The 21,790-nt window shown below is 42.1% G+C and overlaps 1 protein-coding gene across 1 annotated transcript in view; it reads left to right on the top strand.

Annotated features, from left to right (window-relative positions):
• grin3ba (glutamate receptor, ionotropic, N-methyl-D-aspartate 3Ba) overlaps positions 1–21,790 on the top strand; it is a gene marked incomplete at its 5' end in the record, with an annotated part of 72,572 nt that overhangs the window by 32,805 nt on the left and 17,977 nt on the right. Inside the window, 6 exons of the mRNA XM_080512283.1 lie at positions 8,141–8,841; positions 13,421–13,917; positions 15,036–15,307; positions 16,028–16,264; positions 19,275–19,421; positions 19,727–19,872. Of these exons, the coding sequence (XP_080368409.1) occupies positions 8,141–8,841; positions 13,421–13,917; positions 15,036–15,307; positions 16,028–16,264; positions 19,275–19,421; positions 19,727–19,872 (2,000 nt within the window). The remainder of the gene's footprint in view (positions 1–8,140; positions 8,842–13,420; positions 13,918–15,035; positions 15,308–16,027; positions 16,265–19,274; positions 19,422–19,726; positions 19,873–21,790) is intronic.

Genomic DNA, 21,790 nt, shown 5'->3' with positions numbered 1-21,790 from the left:
GGATCAAAGGAGCTCCTGACAAAAGAGGCGCAGATACAGTGTGCTGAGATGACAGCCTTCACCAATGCTAGCAGTACACTCAGCACTAACATCGGCTGACTAGAGACCTGACTAACCAGTCCAGAACAGCACATTCAGTCCCCCCGCTGTTTCCTGGATCTGATTATTATTGATGACATCAGGACATTCGAGAGCGCGTGGAGGCTCATTAAATCCGAAGTCAACTGATAGCTAAACTGAACATTCTGCACTGGATTACTTCATCTGCGCAACGCACCAGACTGGCATGGAGGAATTTGCATACTTTGATATGCACTCGCATTTTAGTTATTCCCTCTGGATCACCATTTGATTAAACTGTAGAATCATGTCGCAGAAACTTCTTCATGGGTAATACACAAAGCCCAAAGCACTCTGCTGGTTAGAGTATGTGATCAGCCTGAATGGATTTGTGTGTTGCACGATGAGTGTGTACATGTGTGCATCTGAGTCCCTCAGTTCTTCAGTTGTGTGCAAAGCTTCGGGGGGAAAATGCTGATGTGCTTTGTGTCTTGATCGTTCAAAATTAATTTGAAGCCACGCTGAGAACAATATTCCTTCAAATGATTTGTAAATCACGAGCATTTTCTCACACAGCGCAAATACTCTTGAAGACGGTGCCAAAAAAGACAAATGGTTTTGTATACATGTGCACATATGGATGTTTTTTTTGTTTTTTTTACTCTCACCCTCATACACAAACATATCCACTCAGCGACGGCTGATTTGGCCCCAACGTACAAAATGAGGGAATCTATTTTCTTCCTACCTTCTCTTCCATTCGAAATGATTGCCATAAAGGCAGGGCCTGGAGCAAAAGAGAAGACATGGGCTGTCAAGACTTTTATGGCTTCTCCCACAATCGCTCAGGTCTACAATAGTTTTTTTTTGTTTTTTTTTATGACATTACTGTATAGTCGGCTTTCGGGCCCTTTTCTCGCAAACCCACCACACCACCAAGGAAACTAACAAGGTCCTTGTGTTTAATGGACGTGATGCCCCGATACCTCCAGCAGTCTTCAAGTTTTCGGCGCTATGAACAGTCTAAGCACTAAGCAAACATTTCCTTCTCATCAAACCTAATTCAAAGTATGCTTTACACTTTGTGCACGCCATTTCGTCGTGCTCGCCCAAGGGCCACAATCTCCCGGATACTTTTCCGCTTTGTAACTATATTGGAGATGGTGGGTGGAATTGGATGGAGTCAAGGTATTTGCATATGTAATTCAACGGTGACAATCAGAAAGACATGGCCCCATCTCCATCAACTGTTAACTGTGAAACAAGATTTAGCCCCTCTTTCAATCTGTGGCCAGTTCTGTGGTGGAGCTTAATAGTGTGTATCTTACTGCTTATCACTCTGTTTCTCTGAGCCAACAGGCTGTTATGCTTAGATAACCATAGTCATTTGCTGTGTTAAGTGGCTGATTGCTTCACAGTTGTGCTTTGCGCACATGTGTATGAGCGCCGTGCGTTCATACGCATGTGAGCACATAAATGTAATTCTCTGCCTGTCCGAGCGTGCGTGCGTGCATGTGTGCATACATGCGTGCAATTACAGTCGTGCCCCAGCTGCATGTGTGTAACAGCACCAGGTTTTTGTTTTTTTTCCTTCCCCCCCAACAAGCTTAGCTCCAGTCCCCAGCAGCATGGCTGAGCAAGATTAAAGTCACCCGTATTACACTTAGCGCCAGGAGACGCAAGGAAATTAAGGGAAAATTAAACAATGCCATTTGCATACAATTACACAACAGCACAACAAACAGCCCAGTTAGCCACCGTCTGGTCAACTAAAGAGGGTTGCTCAGTACTGCTTCATTAACTATGCAAACAACTCTGACTGGATTTATTCAATCATGTATGTTGTTTGGACCGTGAGTAAAAAAAACAACAAAAAAACATCTGAAGGCAATACACATTGAACTGTTTCTCCATTCTTACATCTGAGTTAATTGAACTCTTTAGTGCATTTTCCACCTGTTTAACTCACCAGCTCTGCTCTGCAGGTTAAATGGAATTGCTTAGGTTGGATTTACATTATTTTATTGGTGTATGTAAGCCAATGTCTGCTGACATTTTAGTCTGACATTCAGGTTACAATGCTCACTTTTCATCTCAGGTGTTTGAAATATACGGCTCACAACCTGCTGAGAATGTCTTTCGCTCTCAAGACACGAGCGAACTACCATCACGGGCTGTCTTGTTCCCATCTGCTGCACACATATTCACATGCAAGCCATCACCTTTTAGCTCTATTCACAAATGCGGATATTAAACCGCATATCAATTTCTCTTTCATCTCAAACATATATTCACACCTACAAACCGAATTCTTTCTTTCTGTCTGTCTCACCTCCTATCTCTTCTTCCATCCCCGCTACATACGGCCAACTCACCTGGTGACCACGCTGATAAAATATTAATGTGTTCAGTCAAGGGTTGTTGTTTGGACTGCTGCCCCAGCCATGAGCTTTGTTTCTGGACAGTGGGAAAAGCTAAGCAGCGATTCAGAGGCTCAGGCAGGGGTCCATTCAGCCGCAACCAACAGCAAAGGCAACTCCAAAAAAAAGCCATCAGTCTGTCCACCGGTGCTGTGCAAGATACAAATGTTATGTAATTTCAGTGTTAAGCATGACTTGGGTAAGAGCGAGCATTTCCAATAAGTGAAGAAGCAGGAAGTTAAAATAGATCCCACGCCTGAAGCTTTGGAAGGAGGACAACAGGAGACACCTGGTTTTCACAGCCTCGGCTTACATTTTGGGCTCTTTTGGCTTCCCTTAACCACTTAAGCTTTCCAATAGACACTCAAACAATTATACTCCCTTGTCCCACTTCTTTGGTTTTCCCTCCAACTTATTTTTAATAAGCTCCGAAACTGCAGGTACTGCTGGGTTTTTTGTTTTTTTTTTGGTGTTTTTTTTCCTGGTGCCCCCCTTTTTTTGTTTAGGGAAATCTTTTTTCTTCCTTTTTGGCATTGTAAAGTGAACAACCGAATGCACACCATCCAAGTGTTGATGCTTTTCTTATGGAGGCCTAAATAAAGAATGAGCTTAGTAACAGGGAGCTGCTCCCTCCTGTTCTGATTCAACGCACTCCTGTCGGTTTGCTTACTCCACATTGCCCAAGGATCCCCTGGGTTTATGCTCAAGTATTCACACCTCAGTGTGTTTGTACTGTATCAGTGTGTTCTTGAGCGGGTGCCTGTGTCTGTGTCTGTGTGTGCGTGTGTGTGTGTGTGTGTGTGTGTGTGTGTGTGCTTGCTTGTTTGTTTGTGTGCGTGTGTGTCCTTCTGGTGTCTGTGCTTACAGGCTCCGGTGCATGGATGTGTTTAAAGACCTGAAAATCGTGAGGCCAATGCATACCACTGCCTGACACATTCATGTAGTCGAGCTAAAGGTTGGGTTCAAGGATCCTCATTTGCAGATGTGTGAAAAAGGTCTATAGATTTTCATACTAGCATAATGCTGACACTCCTTTTAGCCATGCTTATCTTGTACCCTTGGTTCTTTCTAGCCTCATGCTTTTGGAGGGAGCTTTTACCTGTCAATGGAAAAAGATAAGAGCATCCCCATAGAAAAATGTTTTTTAAAACACACACACACACGCACAGCCGTTAGGTCTCTACGGGTCACCAATGGGCAGCTGCTCAGTGAATCCATTACTATTCTGATGAAGCCTGTAAAAGATCTGTGTACTTTACAAAGAGATCAATCAAGTGTGGATAGACTTGAGCTGCAGAGAAGGTCTGAGTATCATGGCTGGTAAGTCTGTATCTAGAGCTGGTCCCTGCCCGCCAGAGCAAATCCCTAAAAAGCGCAAAAGCCATTCCTCTATTTTATTCGAACTTACCCAAACTGCAAAGTTTCCAGTTCAAGACTGTGCAGCCACCTTTTATCTTGTCTAGACAGTGACATCATAACACTGCCTTCATTCCTCTGGAGATGAAAATTCAACTCGGGATCCCACTAGACTGCTAAAAAAAAAAAATTACACTTTAAATTCAAATACCTGATAACTGGAGCAACAAAGTTGGCACCGCCCTCGACCTGATGCAAAAGCTCAGGATGCCAAAACAAACCAAATTCATACAGATAGCCACAGTGGACTTGAATATCTGTTGTAGGTATTCACACACCAGTATGCAAATACACACATACATACATTCAATCTGTTGTGTCACAAGGATAAACACTGATGTTGCCTGCTTGTTTTTAAGACATGCTAGATTAAGCTAGAAAGTGACTGGCAGAGATTTTATTGTAGGGAATACATCGCACTACGTTAAGATCTTTCCACCCTGTTAGGGATTTTTTTTTTCCTTGAGGGGGGGGGTGCTTCGTTAGAATTTAAAAGAAACATATAATGCATCTGTTTGAAAGAAAAATAGGCAATGACTAATAAGAGCCTGACTGACAGTAAGCTGTTTGGGGCTTACTCTGAGTTGGCATCAGCAGCTATCAAATTGCATCATGTTTTTCTTACATCGCAAGAGTGTGAGGTTAAGAGGTAGATGTGGAATTATGAAGGTGAAATTTATCTTTTCATAGTGAGCAAGTAATCTGTTGTAACAGAAAAGTATCCCATTATGTGTTTTTCCAGATTATGAAGTATCTTATTTAACTCAAGTATATATTTACAGCTAATCACAAGACAACACATTTTTATATTATGTGCAGTGACCTTGGGTGTTTTGAAATGCTCATGTAGCAAGTTCAAAATGTTTTGCTGAAATCAGAAAAAGGCGATTGTGTTAACGTCCATCTTCCGTTTACAAGGAATGGCCTGAAGAAGAGAAGATATCCGGTTAGCTGCAGCTGTGCGGGCAAAGATGCCCGACTGGTTCAAAATTTCAAAAGGACAAACAGTAACTCAAATAACAGTGCCACATTAAGGTGTGTAGAAGACCATCTCTGAAAAGTGTCTTTATTGTCTCCTTTGGGAATGCACATCAAACCTTGAAGCTGATGACTGCAGAAAATCACACTGTGTGTCGTCTAAAAACAGGAAACTGAGGTCACAGTTTGCAGAACTTCACATCAATATAACAGTAGAAGATAAAATCACGCCACAGCCAACAACCTGAGTATTGTTACTGAGCATACTCCGAGTGTCCCCTTCTTCTGAACGCTGCTTCCAGCAAGATGAGTAATGTTGTAATAGTTGAATCCCCTAAAGTTGGTTTCTTGAACAAGACAATCTAGCACTGGACTGAATTTGCCTTCAAACGTCAAATATCAGTGTGTTGGGATTTGCTTCGTTGGTGTGTAGGTGACGTATCTGCAGTGGTTTGATACAATGCAACAAAGGATGAAGAAAGTTTGTAGAGCAAAAAGCATGTCTATTGTTGTTTTGCTTCATCCAACTCAGCGTCACAAGGGGCTGGAGTTCATAACAACTGCCATTCGTCAATAGATAGTGTGAAACCCTGGACATATCTTCAGTCCAACATTGTGCAAATACAGAGAAACTCACATGTATTGTGGGAGGAAGCAGAAATTACATAACGAAAAGAGAGAACTCTACATAAAAGGTGGGCATCTGAAAGATATACACATGTCTTTTTATTTATTATACAGGATTTCAAAGATAGTTTTTGAACTTTTTCTCCAGCTCAGCAACTTAGTGCAATGAGAATAAATTTGCACATTATCTTCATCAGGCTTCCAATCTGCTTTAGTGGCCGGCATTTTAAGCCACCTTTCATTTTGGCCTTATATGTGATCCGCTAACATAACCTTATTGTCATCAAGCAGACAGCTGACATCAGGCTTGAAACTGCTCTCCATGTTCGAGTATCTCCAGCACATACAGCTGTAATTTGTGTTCACGCTGACTCTTCCCAGTAATCTTTCTTGTTCTGCAGTGTTTTTTCTAATATTATACATCACGGATGTACTTTTTAGCACAGCAGAAAAATGCTTTCCAGGATTTCAGTACTATCCTATATCACGGGATTTAATTGTGCTGAAACATTCAAATACACATGAGAACTGACTGCAGTTGTAATAGGCAATAACTTCAGAACTCTGCTTTTTTTCTTCCCTAAAAGTTTCACAAGGTCCACTTTGGTGTTTGTCATGTTCGATTGCTCACAGAGTTTTTAAAGAAGTCCTCCCTCCTCCACCCAAAACGACGTAATGCCTCAACATCTTATGGGCCGGAACTCATACCCTCACAAAACGACTTATATTACCTGATTTCTTCAGAATCACATCAGGGCTCACACACCTGCCGCCTCCGTTTACTCTAATTTTCTTCCCTTCCCAACTGCAACTTGTACAAATACAACTTCGGTAATGCTCCGGTTAGCTCTTGGTATTAAACTCACGTCCTCGCCCTTGAAGTAATTCTACTGTTGTGCTCGCCGTGAGTCGATCTGGATAAGCGTGCTGGCTAAATGCCTCAAATGTAATTGAAATTGTGAAAGAATCCCCCTAAAAGTCAAGCAAGCCAGCTATAATTGTACAAAAAAAAAAAAGAGAGAGAGAGTGAAGCGCTGATGGTGCAGAGCAGCTGACACAGCTGTGGTATCGCCCACTGTTGAATGTTATTTCACATAATTTGACAATGATATATTTAGCAAAAAATCTTCTTTGGTTGTATAACAAAATGCAACAGTGTAATCTGGAACTATTTTCAGTGATGCACATTCACTCTTCTGTTTACATTTCTCATGAAAATCACATTTCGGGGGCTTTTGTCAGAATCATAACGCATCCATACATTTAGTTGTACATTAATATTTAGGAGGGAGATGACTGAGATGTATCATGCATCTGAGAAAGTTGGAATGAGAGCAGATATAGATTTACATCCTAATTCCTCCAGCTGCCTCGAGGCTCTGTGTTGATCCACTGTCTTCATGTTTTTGTGTTTCCTGAGCCCTTCGACAAAATATGCGCGATGTTTGTTTCATTCCTGACACAAACACGCGGATAATGTTCACACCAGTGGCAGACGACACCTTTCTTTCAATATTCTTCCGTGCCACCTACCGCCACCTCACCAACACCCCACCCAGCCTCTCCGACGTCCCACTGAGTTCAAACGAGGAGAGCCATCTTCACTTGTCCCATCGCACACACCTGGTCCTCTCCAAGAAGATAAATACATACACCACATTAATTCATCCATATCTCCCCAGACTTCAAAAATGATTTTTTTTTCCCTTTCTCTCTTCAGGGACTCAAGGACTTTCAGCAGAGGGTCGCTCTGTTTACTTTAGACTCCCGGGTGGGATATTTCCATTTGAATGAATGTGTTTTTCAAGATCTCATCTTCTGCCACACAGGTGTGCATGTGTGTATTCAACAAGTTTGCAATATTTTATGTTCCAGAGTGGTTCAGTAGTATACTTATGTATACCACAGGTGTAATTAAGTCCCTGTGTGTGTTTTGACCTGAGTAAGTGCAGACGTCCACCTCTGCATATGTGGGTTGTGCCGGACGGGGGTTTATGATCATAATTTGCAATGCATTCCTATCATCTGGATTTGAGGTGGGATCATTCAAAGCAAACCTCAAGTCGTGCTAAGCTCAACTTTGGACTCTCTGTATGAAAACTGTCTCCCCCTTCAACCTTGCCTGGAGCACTGATAGGATGAAAAATGGATAGAAACCCCGAAGGAAGGAGGGGGAAGGTCCATCTGTGAGCTGCATTCAAGGACAACAGTGTTATCCACTTTGGAACAGTATGAAACAAGCCAGTGTTTTCAGTGGGGTTTGGAAATGCGGGCTTCTGGATGAACTGTGGAATCTACTGTTGTCTTGCCAAGCCAACTGTGATGTTGCCGATTAGATGCGAATCATTGACTCCTTGTTTGTACCTCTCATTCAGAGTGGGACATAATGAACAAATGTGACTAAAGTTTCTGATCTATGTTGTGGCAAATTATGACAGCAACAGGATTTGTGTTGCAGTAGTCTGATGCTCATGAAAGCTGTGTTTAAACTAATCTTATGTCTGGCAGCCATCTATTCCCCTTTTATTGTTCCGTCTTCTGTTGCACTATTTTTGTCTCCCCCCAACTTCCTCACATCACCTTCTGTTTGATCTATCTTTTGCTCTTTTGACTCCCTCCCTCTCCTTCCTTTCTCACAGAACCGATTTCACCTGCAGATGTCCGCCCGAGTGCCTCCATCAACCCTGGGCAGCTTGCTGTTAGCAGTCCTTCAAGGAGGCGAGGGAGAGAGGGAGAGAGGAAGCCGGGGGGAAGGCAGTTGGGGAGGAGCAGCTGTGATCTGCCCCGGGTGGGACGAAGGAGGTGACGGATTGCTGACTCACCTGCAGAGGCACAGTGGCTCCACCTGGCATTTGTGGGATATCATCAACCTCACCCGCATCACGGGGAGTCGAGACAGACGGGGGGAGGCCAGCGAGGAGAGAAGGGAGGATCAGATGGAAGAGGAGGCTTTGAAGATCATCTCCACTCATTTCCTGCGCTCCTCCTCTCCCATCTCCTCTGTTCTCCTCCTGGGATCCGATCCTGAGTGTCTCTCGTCTGTCCTGCGGGCTGCTCAGCGCCTCGCTTCATCATTACCAGCGCTGCAGTGGATCATGGGATACCCCTTGTCTCCAGATTCGTTACACACTCTAGGAGGACCCCTTGGGCTGTTAGCCTACGGGGAGGTTGGACGCAAACCAATCAGCTTCTACATACGGGATGCTTTGCAGCTGATTGGCCGAGCTGTCTCTGCAGCGACGCTGGTGAGGCCAGACTTGGCGTTGATTCAAAACATGGTGAATTGTTATGACAAGCCAAACCTACATGAACTGCCTTCTTCTGGACAATATATTGCCAGGTATGCACACATATACCAGAAAAAAAGTCATTTGATTTGCATCTAATGGTAGTAATATTACCTGAAATTGTATATGGTGTTCAAGTACTTTTTAAAACTTTGTTTCATCATTACATACATTCCCTGTCCCACCTTCAACAGTAATACATAGCAATCATATTTTTTGACATTGTTTGTCCTGCAAATTGAGTTTTTTACAACATTTTTGGTCTTCAGTTCAAATAGCCTCATAGAAAAAGTCAACTATTAGAGGATGGGGATGTGATAAAGCTGATGGAAGCTTGATAGCAACACCGCTTATTGGGAACAGTCATGCTGCTAAACAATAATCTTCACACCTCATGTGAGTTTCTATTGCTTTGTAGGAGTAGATTTTAAACTTGCTTTGTCTGAGAGTTTTGATTCAATAGGCACAGGTCAGCTTGTAAAGCAGTAAGTAGCTGTTGAAAAAAAACTTCTGCAGTGCAGATCATAAAGAAACTTCTAAAAAATTAAATATGGTGCTCTGCGAGATGGCATAGGAAAAGCAGCAGCTCTTGTCAAGCCTGGAATGGACCTTAAATATTCTTTACAACCACTGCAGCGATTAGACCGACGTATGTGTCGGAGTACCCAGACATTCCAGACACTAAAATCGCCAAATGAATTGTGGAAGACACTGACAAACTGCAATTAAATCCCTCTTGTCAAAACACTAAATATGTGTAAGCTCGTTAGCTTCCTGAGTGACACGTTGGCATTTTTGTGAGGAGTTGTTGGCTCGACTTGTTGTAACATACGCTCTGGTTGTTGCCCTTGTCTGTCCTTTGCACCATGGGGGTGGAAACTTCTGAATAGCACTGTCATACTGAAGGTAGGGAGGAGGTCTTTATGGCATACAGATTTGCAGAGTGACATTAGAGCGTTTTTGTGTGTGTTTTCTCACCCTGTTGCTACTGCCTCAGCCCCTGCAGTTTTAAAAAGTCCCCTGATAGTTTTCATGGTCTGCCGAGGTGCAGCATGTGATAATGACTATATTAACCCTTAAATATTTTAACTTAAAACAAAAACATAAAAGAAATCATTGCATTGGGAATGTGAGAAAACATGTTACAGGCATATATTACAAACAAAAAAACGTTAAGCTAGACCAGGCCCACACTGACAAGTAAGGTAAATATTTTCTTCTTTGCCAGTTGACATGGTAATTCCTAAAATGATGCATCGGATGAAGCAGCATGGGTCCAACTTCTGTGGTAGTGCAGTTCTGGTGGGAATGGATTTGTGGTATAGTTGCAGGGCCCACAGCAAATATTGCGCACACATGGTGCCTGCCAGCCGAGAGCGATCATCAACAACCCCCACATAATCACAAGCTGGGTGCTCCCAGTGAGCTCTCTTTCTGCAGTTTGGCTGAGCTCTGAGATGCCACAACCATTGGGCATGGAGGGCCAGGGGCTGAAACGAGCGGATTGGGAGCTGTGGGACACTGCCACATGACTGTGCATTCATTGCTGGAGTCACAAGGGAAAGGCTTACGAGGGTTAATGTGATCAAATAGCTGTTTTTTGGTTTTTTGGTATTTTTCTAAAGCCTTCAGGATGGATTTCAGTGGTTTCACACCTTCGTACTTCTCAAAGTACCAAACCTAAGTAGGATCCTTTGACTTTTATTAAATGCATGTTGAATATTCAGCCTTGGACCACCCTGGATGAATGTTGAACATTATTGATGCATTATCCCTTGTGCCACCATCACATCAAAAGTGGTTTGTGATGTTAAAATAAGAAAAAATATGGAAAACTATAACAGCATCCCTCAATTGAATTCTTCAAGGTTTCAAGGTCAATCACTAAACCTTATCATGCTTAACTAAAACAGCAGCTTATTAACATAAGAAAATGCTCATTTAGGTTCTTTTTTTAAACCTTTCAGTTTTCCAGAGCTGTGAGCATGACCTTGGACTTTTATCCGATATGTTTTCCTAATTCTAACTATGTAAAAAAAAGTACTGTTTTCAAACTGACACAAACTTTATGGGTATACTCGGGGAAAGTTGCAATCATTTGGCCAATTACGATACAGTCGAGACTATCTGGAGAGACTATTTATAATGGAGTCCTCTAAAATATTGTGTCAGTGACCTTTGTTCCTGGCCTGTTGGGGACTGATAAAAGGGGTCATTTTATCACACTGTTCAAACCTGTGCAGTCAGACTCTGTGCTCTCTAGTGGACGATGTGATTCTTATCCCTCAACTGCAACAGTCAGACATGCCATTGCTCTGGAGAGCCCTAACAAAGCCGAGAGAAGTGAGAGACTTCCACATGGAAAAGGCAATTAACAGCTCAATGCCCAGGGGACAGAGCAAGAAAGGCGGGAGGGAGAAAGAGTGTCGAGAGATATAAGCAAGCAAATAAAGTATGAGAATGAGAAGGAGAAAAAAAAGAAAAAGCTGTTTCAGATTCTAAGCAGTGGTACAATAAGGAGACATCCAGAGAAAAAATATGAGATCGTAACCAGTTTTGATGTTATTTTCTGAATGCCCAATTTCAAAAAAAAAAAAAAGAACATCCCATGGTGCTTATTCCCAAAAATACAGTTGAAGGAAAGGATACTGTGGTCAAAGTAGACATAGACTGTAGATAAAAGAGAGGAAGGAAGAAAACGGCAAAAGGAAAATAGAAATCATGTCAAAAAGAAGTGAAGATAAACCCATATGGAAAAGGACATGAGGAAGGAAATAAAAGTGAGGGGAGGGAAAGTGTTGTTGTTGTTATCAGAGTGAGATCTGCCACTCAATGGCATCTCCCTCGACACGCTGATTCCATCTCCCCCCCGAAGAGATTAGAACCATTGAATTTAGCAAGCTTCGTATCATCCCCCACATACAGACTGAAAGAGACACGGGGAGTAAACTTTCCTCCAAACTAAAAGAGATGGCGTGATAAGAGAGCAAGACACATGCCTGGGACTCTCTTATAGAGTCATCATTTACCGGCCACTCCGCTGACATTTACTCCGAGCGTGTAAACCAGGGCCAGGTGTTGGTGAGAGGGAGACATCCCTCTCTGACACTGCTGGCCGACTTATCAACCTGCTTTGACACCCACAGTCATTCTTCAGATGCAGCTTCTGGCCAGATACAACACACCAGCCCGTAGGACCCATAACTAAGAGGCTGCTTCAATATGAACTTTACTTTCCACAAGCCTTCATTTATCCATGTATTATTTCACACTCATATCTTATATGTTATCACTGGGCATGGGTCCAATGGTGTCACAAACAGATTTATACTTTTCCTCCAGATGAAAGTAAAGTGAATGTTATTTATTTATTTTTTTTTGGAAAGGCAAAGCTATTAGAGTATGAGTCTTGAGCGAGTTGGCTTGATGAATCTGCTGTCTGTTGGATATGATGATTCAGCCGTGCTATTACCATGAGTGATTTCAGCTCAAGGCAAGGCTAGCGCTGCTGCTTTATGGTCACCGAGACAGAGGGAGCTGCTGATGAGAAAACATAAGTTAACATGGAATGAGATGAGAATGGCTTTCAATTTCAAGAGATTTTTAATCAGACTTGTTGAGGATTATGATCCTGCTGAAGTAAATCACAAAGTTAAAAAAAGAAAATCTGAGTGAGACTATATAAGCAGACGCCTTACACACAAAAAAAGCATGCACTTTCACATGTGTCATTGTCTACAGACAAGCTTTACTCCAGCCAAGGCTTAGAGGAGAGGTTAATGACCCACACGATCAATTTAGTATTTTCATTATCCTCTGCATGTCCTTTTTTAATGGGGAAAGTTCGCCAGCAGCCGTTACAATCCAGACTCATCAATTCATACATATAACTCTGAGATGAAAAGCGGGGTAAAAGAAAAGGCAGAATAAAGCGAAGGAACAAGGGAAAGGCTGCTTTTTCTGTTCTCAGAAAGGGCTTCCACTCAACCACTCGTTTCTGTTATCAGGAAGGAAAACTTGCCCTTTCTAGCCTTGACCCAGACATCATCAGCAGTCTCTGCACGGTTCAACACCCATACCGAATGCAGTGATCCGTGCATACTTTAACATTTAACCAACCACTTCTATGATTTACAATGACCTCCTGACAATCCCCCACTAATCAAGACATGATCAAACAGTACTCGTATGGATTCACACTGAGACTTCAGCTGACCGTGTCCACATGATGGAAAGGTAAGACAGGAGCGAAGAAGCCCTGAACGGTTCAAGAGGCCAGGGCAGATTTATATGTGATCGGGGATTTCTGTTTTTAATGTATTCTACCATAAAGACCAATGTGGTGGCACCAGGCAAGTGAGATGAATAGCAATGACTGTCTGTATGGACTGGCAGATAGGAGACCCTCACTGCACTGCATTAACTTTTAATTATAACTTTCTGGGACATGCAATTTTCCATCTGAGACGAGAGTTGCTGAAGCCCCACAACCAGACTGTGGCCATCTGTATCAACATTTGAACTTTTTGTTCCAAGTTTCTTTTTTTATTATTACCATTACAGGCTACAAACCTTTTTCTCAAATCTGTTGTTTCGCATTCATCATTTTGTGTCCTCTTTCTGTTTCTTGAGATTTCTCTCCAACACATCCTTTACCGGGGCCACAGGCTTGATCCAGGTGGATGCCGGTCTCTCTCGGATCCTCTCCTCCCAACTTTTCCACGTATGGAGTCTTAAGAGGGGTGCTCTGGGACAGCCGGCCTGGGTTACGGTCGGCCAGTGGACAAGAGGCCGATTGGAGTTGGAGGGGGGCATCCTAGGACTCATGGGAGGACTCGGCAACAACCCGGGACAAGGTCTCGGTGCTGGGGTGAGAGGGGGAGACGGTTCGGGGGATAGTAATGTTGGAGGCCGGTGGAGGCCAGGACTTCCTGTTGAGGGTCACCGCCTCAGGGTGGTGACACTGGTGGAGCACCCGTTCGTTTTCACACGGGAGGTGGACGATGACGGACAGTGTCCAGCTGGTCAGCTCTGTCTTGATCCCAAAACCAACCGTTCTGATATTGTCACTGGACTCTTCAACCAGCTTCACAACCCCAATTCCACAACGATGGACTTGGAGGGAATTGGTAAGTTTTCCTTTGGAATTGAGAGCAAATTGTGCGGTTCAGTATTTGTATGCTGTACAATTTCTGTAATAGGAGTAAAAATCAATTTTACCTTGAGGGAGGTAACTCCAGGACTTCAGATTTATGTGAACTGTTAACATCTCTTGTGTAAACTCTTGGATCTTTTTGCTTAGATCTCAGTGCTCTGTGACTGGCCACATCTCTGATGCACCTCCTGTAGACTGAAGTGAATTTTTGAAGTATAATCAATGTAGGATCGTGGTTGCTATGTTTACTTGAAAAAGGCATTGGGTGCAGTGTCAAGGCCTTCGGCTCAACAGCGACATCCCAGTATCATTGATCAAGATTCTGAAAGGTGTTTCGTCAATAAGAGATCAAGAGCAAACTGCTGAAAATATACAAAGAACTGTAACTTTTTTGGGCTCTGGGATGTATAGTGAAACAGTACATTCAGTACATGAGAAGGAGATAAAACACAAGTCATTCTAACTTCTTTTTTTTTTTACTTGAATCAGCAAACAGAAAATTAGATTGGCTTTCAAGATTATGTAGAAATTTATACGAAACACTTTTATATTTTGTAAGAGTGACTCAAGAATTGTAGGGTTGATGTAAATTAAAAGGGGGTCTGTGCCTCCTATAAATACAGTAAAACTGTCTGATCCCAAAATTTATTACATCAGGGACTTTGATATGAGGGAACACACTATTTCCAAGCCACTGCTGATTTCAATTAATTGAGATTGCAAAAATAAATCCATGCCAAAGTTATTAAGACGGCAAAGAGTTGCAAAATTGATTTTTGTAACACCTTGCTCTCATATCACTGGCTTCACTCTTTTTTTTTATTTATGTAGTTCCAGGTTTGCCCCCTTTTTAGGGGATTTTATGTGAATAAATGCATTCTCGGTCTGGTCGCCAGGGTCATTAAAAATGTCCAAGCTCAAGTGTCCTGTGAGGATTCATAAAAATCTTTCATATTTCACGGTCAGTTGTGAGAAAGGGAAAAAAAAAAAAAAAAGACAATTCCCAGAGGTGCAACATCTGCACTTCCAAAGTATGCATATGAATGTCTGAATGGATAAATTTCACATCATCATCACTTCTTGCCCCTTCAGATCCACCAGGGGACCTGAGAAAGTGCTGCTACGGGTACTGCGTTGACTTGTTGGAGAAACTGGCCGAGGACATGGGCTTCACCTTTGATCTTTACATCGTGGGTGACGGGAAATACGGGGCACTGAGCGGGACGGGACGCTGGACTGGGCTGGTGGGGGATCTACTGAGTGGTACCGCTGACATGGCCGTCACCTCTTTCTCCATCAACTCTGCCAGGAGCAGAGTCATAGATTTCACATCGCCGTTCTACTCCACCAGCTTGGGCATTCTGGTACTGATGCTTCAAGTCATCATTAGTTTTCTTCTGGTTTTTGAGTTTGCATTTTTATGACTGTTGAGAGAGGGGGGAAAAAATGGGGCACGTCCTGAAAATATACTGCTTTGTGACTCAGATCCAGCATTGCAGTCTTCAGTGTTACTTTGATTTGTCAATCTCTGACTCTCTGCCGTTGCCACCAGTTGGGTTTGATTTGATTTGATAGGGTCAGCAACAACTTAATTCTACTCCTGTGCTCCCCTCACGCCAGCAATCTGGTGAGGAACAAGTAATCATGAGTTGGGGAGTAATTAGTTTGTGGCGTTTTCACGGGTGTTTAATTATGAAAGTTAAAAATGACCGTCTATAATGAGACTGTGCGGCATTCAGAGAACCTGTCATAGCCGAGTCCTCAAACGTGCTGCAGCTATACTTTGATTTGTTAACATCTCCCTCTGTGGCTGACAAGCTGCAACGCATAATATGATCTGATACAGTTTCATATGAAAATGAGGACCCCCCACCCCCACCCCCACCACCATCATTTAAAAAAAAGAAGTGACAGACTGCAGTTATTTTGAAATTAATCATGCCTAGGAGTGCTTAAAACTTTGCTGAGTAGATGCTGCAGATTTATCACAGTTGTGCACAAACTACAAAACATTCGACTTGAGCAGAGAGAAATCAGCAGTATGAAATCTTGTCTTGTTTTTTTTTTTTTTTGTGCCCTTCCAGGTACGGAGTCGAGACACTGCAGCTCCCATTGGAGCGTTCATGTGGCCTCTGCACTGGTCCATGTGGGTGGGCATCTTTGTCACGCTGCATCTCACAGCGCTCTTCCTCACCCTGTACGAGTGGAACAGCCCCTTCGGAATGACACCCCACGGCAGGAACAGGATGCGCGTTTTCTCCTACTCATCTGCCCTCAATCTCTGCTACGCCATACTGTTTGGACGCACTGTCGCCACCAAGGTAAAGTAGCTCTCTTCTCTGTGATAAATGGGCATCATGCCGGGTAGGAGGGAGTTGGAGGGAGGGGTGAAATTACAGAGAAAGGGAGGAAGGGATGTGTTTAATGCGCTAGAGTACACAAGTCAGAGGAGGGAGAGCCATGGAAAAAATATGATAGAGATGGCCAGGGAGGGGAAAAGATGGATAGGGCAGAGGTTAAGAAGGTAGGCAGTGATAAAGTAGAAAGGCACAGGGTGGATAATGCACATGCAGGCAGGGCAAGGGGAAAGGGTAAGTGAGCTGACACGGACTGCAGAAGTTATGGTGAAGATGATGGGAATAGATGAAGCTGCCGGAAGAGGGAGTGGGTAGAGGTTAACTCCAAGAAAGTAGTCAAACACGAAGTTGAAAACAAGAATGCAGGGTAGAGAGAGGCCCAGTGGAGGGTTTAGTAAGGTGAGAGGGCAAATCAGTAAATAGGTTTCAAAATGAGGGTGGTAGAAAGCCTGATGGACAGATGGTGAGATAGGGTTAAAAGGGTAATTGGGTAAGCAGAGATGGTGGGGGGGAAAGCAACAGATTGATGGTGACATGGAGGTAGGCCAGCAAAGGATGTTGTAAAGGGGAGAAGGGCATGTGTGTGGGCAAGGTTGAGGAGCTGTGTAACAAAGGTTACTAAGAGTAAAATGTGATAACTCAGACAGATGTATGGACAACCTTAATACTTTGACTAATATCAAAGTGTGGCAACTGAGAAAAACAATGTCTTTTCCTTCAAAGACAAAAAGCTTTCTTATTTCCTTGTCATTTGTTTGGCATAAAAATGTAAAGGTATTAAATGCAACTTCGCAGTAACTGCTCTTTCCAGAAACCAGTCAAATTGACAGATTGTGTTAGACCCCCAGTGACAGTGGCTCACATACACAATGCAAATGAATGATAACTGTGTCTTCTGCACAATTTGCTTTTTCAACTGCATCATGCTCCTGCACAATCTGTCATTTTGATAACTTGGGCTAGCTCCTTAAACATCCATGCATCTCTGAGCGAGTGTGTAGTCCATGGTAACATTCTGATGAATGCATGATCGCTGTTTGTCCCAAAAAGAAGCAGCAGCGCGAATGATCAAGACGGAACGGATGCCAAGTGATTAGTAGCACCTTACCATAATTGAAAGGTCACAAGTTTGATCCCCACGGCTGACAATGTGTCAATTAACAGGTTGCGTTCATTAGCAGCCTCGTGACCTGGTAAAATGTCCTCGCGCAGCATTTTGAACCACTGTGTGCTGGATCACAGCCAAACCGATGTTTATTTGTGCTTTTGGAAAGTCAATTGATTGCTAAACCTTTAATGTGGAGTTCAATTTAACATTTATATAGTGGTTCGGGCTTTTCTAAAACAAGTCAACCACATGAAAAATGTGTTTTGACTTTTTTAATCATGGTTGGTGCAAAGTATAGGGAAAGGGTTTGCTATTGAGTGTTTCTGTGCTTACATAAGCTGTTATTCTTTGTGTATTTGGCTACACTCCATAGAACTAATTGAGCATTACTTCTATGGCCAAGGAGCATCATTAACTATTAGCTTGTGATGCTGCCATTTGCAGCTCACACATATGCTGTGTAGTATTTCCCTCCCTCTTCAGAATGCTGCAAGACTTTAGGTTACCATTAACTGCTCTGTCCTGCTCTTTATTTGTTTGAAATTTATACTCCAGCAATCCCATCCAAAAATACTCGAGATACATTATGTTTGCCACCACGTCATCTAAGCCAAAAAGCCTTTGTTTCCTGTGAAAAAAAAAAGGAGAAAAAAAACCATACCATCTGAGAATACAAACAAGTATGCAGGCTAAGCTGTCAAACACTCGCTGTTAGATTAAATTGGCAGTCTATTTCAAGTCATGCTTGACAAGCTTTACATTGAAGAATGCTTCATTTCATCGAAAGGCATCATCAACTCTGTGGCTGCCGAGTTTCTGTTTTTGCATTTCTCTGTATGTATGATATAATGTTTGAAGCTTTCTCGTGCACAGTCGCACCAGATACAAGATAGAAAAGTAGAACAATGGGCAACAAAGGAGACAAGGATAAGGAGATATGAGACTAATAAAGGAGCCGGGTTCAAAAGTTAGGATAATTATAAAAGCAATAATGAAACTTTTATAAAGGTTCACAAAAAGTTAGAGGGTTTAATTTAATATTTTACACCACAACTGATCCATTTATTCATCTTCTGTATTGTTTTATCCACATTTTGTAATGTATACAATTTTCATTATCATCCGTTGTGCTGGATTAAACACACTGTTTTGACCCACAGGCTTTATGTTTCACTCTGTGTGAAACATTTGAGGCAAGTCTCAGCGTCAGTTATTGTGCATCAAGAACAACATAAGATTGATATTCAGTAACATTTATTACCTTTGACAAGCAGATGTGTTATTTACTGCCTATTCCGAAACGGTGGCTTAAGGGCACGTTGGAAAGAATACACTTCCACATGTGTCTCTCCAGTTTCATGTTTCTTCTAAAACAATATTAATGAGGAATATGTGCTCATAAAGTTGATATCATCCTCCCTTTCTCCCTCACATAATTCCTTCTCTAATTATGCTAAGAGTTACAAACACCTTCGACACCTTCAATAATAACAGGTCATAACCTTGTTTGTATAATTAATGTATTCTTAATGTTAAGCTTTGAAAATGCGCGAAATCAAACTTTATTCCCTCTCTTAACTGGATTTTAATTGGTGGAATAAATAAGTGATCACAGTGTACAGTGGGATTTATTCCCCAAAGAAGGCAATTTCATGGAAAGATTTTCCCAATGTGCCACACAAACGGTCACACCGTTTTATCTCTTGCATTTGATCTTCTCTCTATCTGTTGTGATTAACTTGTTTCCCATTACCTCGAGGTTACACTGGGTACTGAGTTCCTGCATTCAACATTTTAAACCTGACTTTGGTGTAAAACAAAGCCAAAGAAGTTCAATTATCTTTGCCATAAACTTCCTCTCTGCAGACTCCAAAATGCTGGACGGGGCGCTTCCTGATGAACCTTTGGGCGATCTTCTGCTTGCTGGTGCTGTCCAGCTACACGGCTAACCTCGCTGCAGTCATGGTCGGGGAAAAAACCTTCGAGCAGGTTTCAGGGATTCATGATGAAAAGGTGAGTCTGAACGCAAGGACGCAAACGTACACATGAACAAACGTCGCACACACATAAACACAGTTGCACATACAGGCAAACTCATCTTACACAAGGACGAGTTAATGAGTGGAAAGAGGAATTATTTATTATTTATTTATTTCTGAAGGATTATCTTTTCCCCACATGCTTTAACTCCGTATGGAGTTCAGGGCTACAGTGAATTTGATATGCACCCCATCATGACATCTACCCCTCCTCTCTCTGTCTTCACCCCCTCTGCTGCCTTCTCCCACTGTTGCCTCTTTTTTGTGTGGCGTCCCCAGCTGCATCATCCCTCCCTGGGCTTCCGCTTTGGTACCGTGAGGGAGAGCAGTGCTGAGGATTACATGAAGAAGAGCTTCCCAGAGATGCACGACTACATGAGACGCTTCAACCAGCCCACCACCCCAGAAGGTGTACACATGCTGAAGTAAGGCACAAACACCCCCCCCCCCCCCCCCCCCCCCCCCCCGCACAACATCCACATTTGTAACATGTATTATTTACATCTTTTCACTTGGCTTTAAATTGGTAAAATAATCTGGTCACGTTTACATCTGCTCTCTGTGGTTGTCTGGATTCCTCGCATTTTATTTTCAATGCACGCATGAGATTTGCAATTCAGTCTCCTGACAACGAGAGCAAACGTCGCAGATTTACTGCCACCCGAGGCAATTTAATGCAGTCCCACTATGCATATGTATAGAAAAAAGAAATAGAATTAGTATGTGCCATTTCTCTAATATTCGATTAATTTAAAAATTCAAAATGAACAGTAAAGAGTTAACTTAATATTAGTTCTCCTCTGGAGCTGATTAGTTTTCTTTCCACCCGCGGAGATGTTGTGACTAAACCATTTATCAATGATTTCTTATTACACAGAATACACCGTTTTGTAATTGCATCTGACAGAAAACCGAAGGAATGCTTATTGCTGCAGCCTCGTATATCCACACCCTGCATGAGCTTTTCCTGATCCAGACAAATTTTAGCAAAAGGTGCGAGCGAGGTAAAAGCGCAGGAATTATATAAAATTTCATTAAAGCCCATGTTGAGGGTAAGATTGGGTAATGTTCAAGGGCAGACTAATTCAATGAAGGCCCGGGATGGATAGTTCAATCGGATGTCAAATAAGGACAGTGAGAAGATGAAAGCAAGAAGACAAGGCGAGTTTATTTATTTCAAAAATCCAATTCAAAGCACTTTTACATAATGCATAAATAAAATATATATATAAAGGAGATTCAAACCAAGCATTTAAACCGAGGTTTAAAGGAAGGAAATTATTTTTTTTAAAGAATTCAAAAACAGATGTAGAAATACAGCAGTTCTTGATAATAGGAAGTGTTTAATATTCAGTCAAAGGCTTTGGAGAAAATAAAGGTTTAAAACCTCATTATAAAGGTGCGACAACGTGGGACACATTTTTATGCAATTGTGGTAGCAAATGAGAAGGTCAGACTGAGAAACCCACTAAAAATAGATTTTTCATGAACGGCTCACATAAGTCTTTGTCATAGTTTCACCCTGTTTTCTTTCATTTAATTCAGATCGACTTGAAAATATATTTAATCATCTCTTTATTTATGCATACGTTGAAGGTTGCAGCTTGGTTCCCGCACTCTTGCACATCAAGCAAGGCCGTTACTTCACTGTCGGCTGTCACTTTCGAGTAGCTGATTATGAACCCACTTTGGTGGTTTCTGACAGCCCAAACTGTTTCACTCTTGGCTGTCTGCTGGTTCTCCGTCTGATTAGCGGGAATGGAGTAAGAGAGTGACAATTCATTTAGTCGTCACATTAGTGTCAAGACGTTTGTGTTTCTGCACTTGTAGATGTCTCCTCGATTACCTACTCAAACGTCTTGGAGTGGTTGTTTTTTTTTTTTTTTTTTTAGGACTTTTTTTAAACCTGGTTTTCCATCATGACTTTTATAGAGTATCGTAAGTTTTCACAGCTTGTAAGAGCTTTCTCAGAAAGCTTCAGCATGGAGCAGCAGCATGGAAATAGCCATCGGTCAGAGGGATGTTTTTTTTTTACCTGCCTTTTTTATTCCGATTTTTGTGAAGTGATCATAAAATAAATATGTACCTATTTTATAAACGCATACATTTTTAGATCTGAATGTATATTTACTGCACAACCACAATAGCACAGTTGAAGCCTATATGCAAATACCTACTAGATATTTCAAAAGTGTCTAACTCTTGTATTGCCCATGGATCCATAAAAAAGGAATTATATAATATTATGATAAAAGCATTAAATATGGCACTTAACCCAAAATTTCTACCTTGCTAAACTACATGTAATGTGTGTGTGACATGAAGGCACAATGTGGCCTGCAT

This window comes from Blennius ocellaris, assembly GCF_963422515.1.
Source record: "Blennius ocellaris genome assembly, chromosome: 17".
NCBI lineage: Eukaryota > Metazoa > Chordata > Actinopteri > Blenniiformes > Blenniidae > Blennius > Blennius ocellaris.
This window is presented reverse-complemented; position numbering and strand designations above follow the sequence as displayed.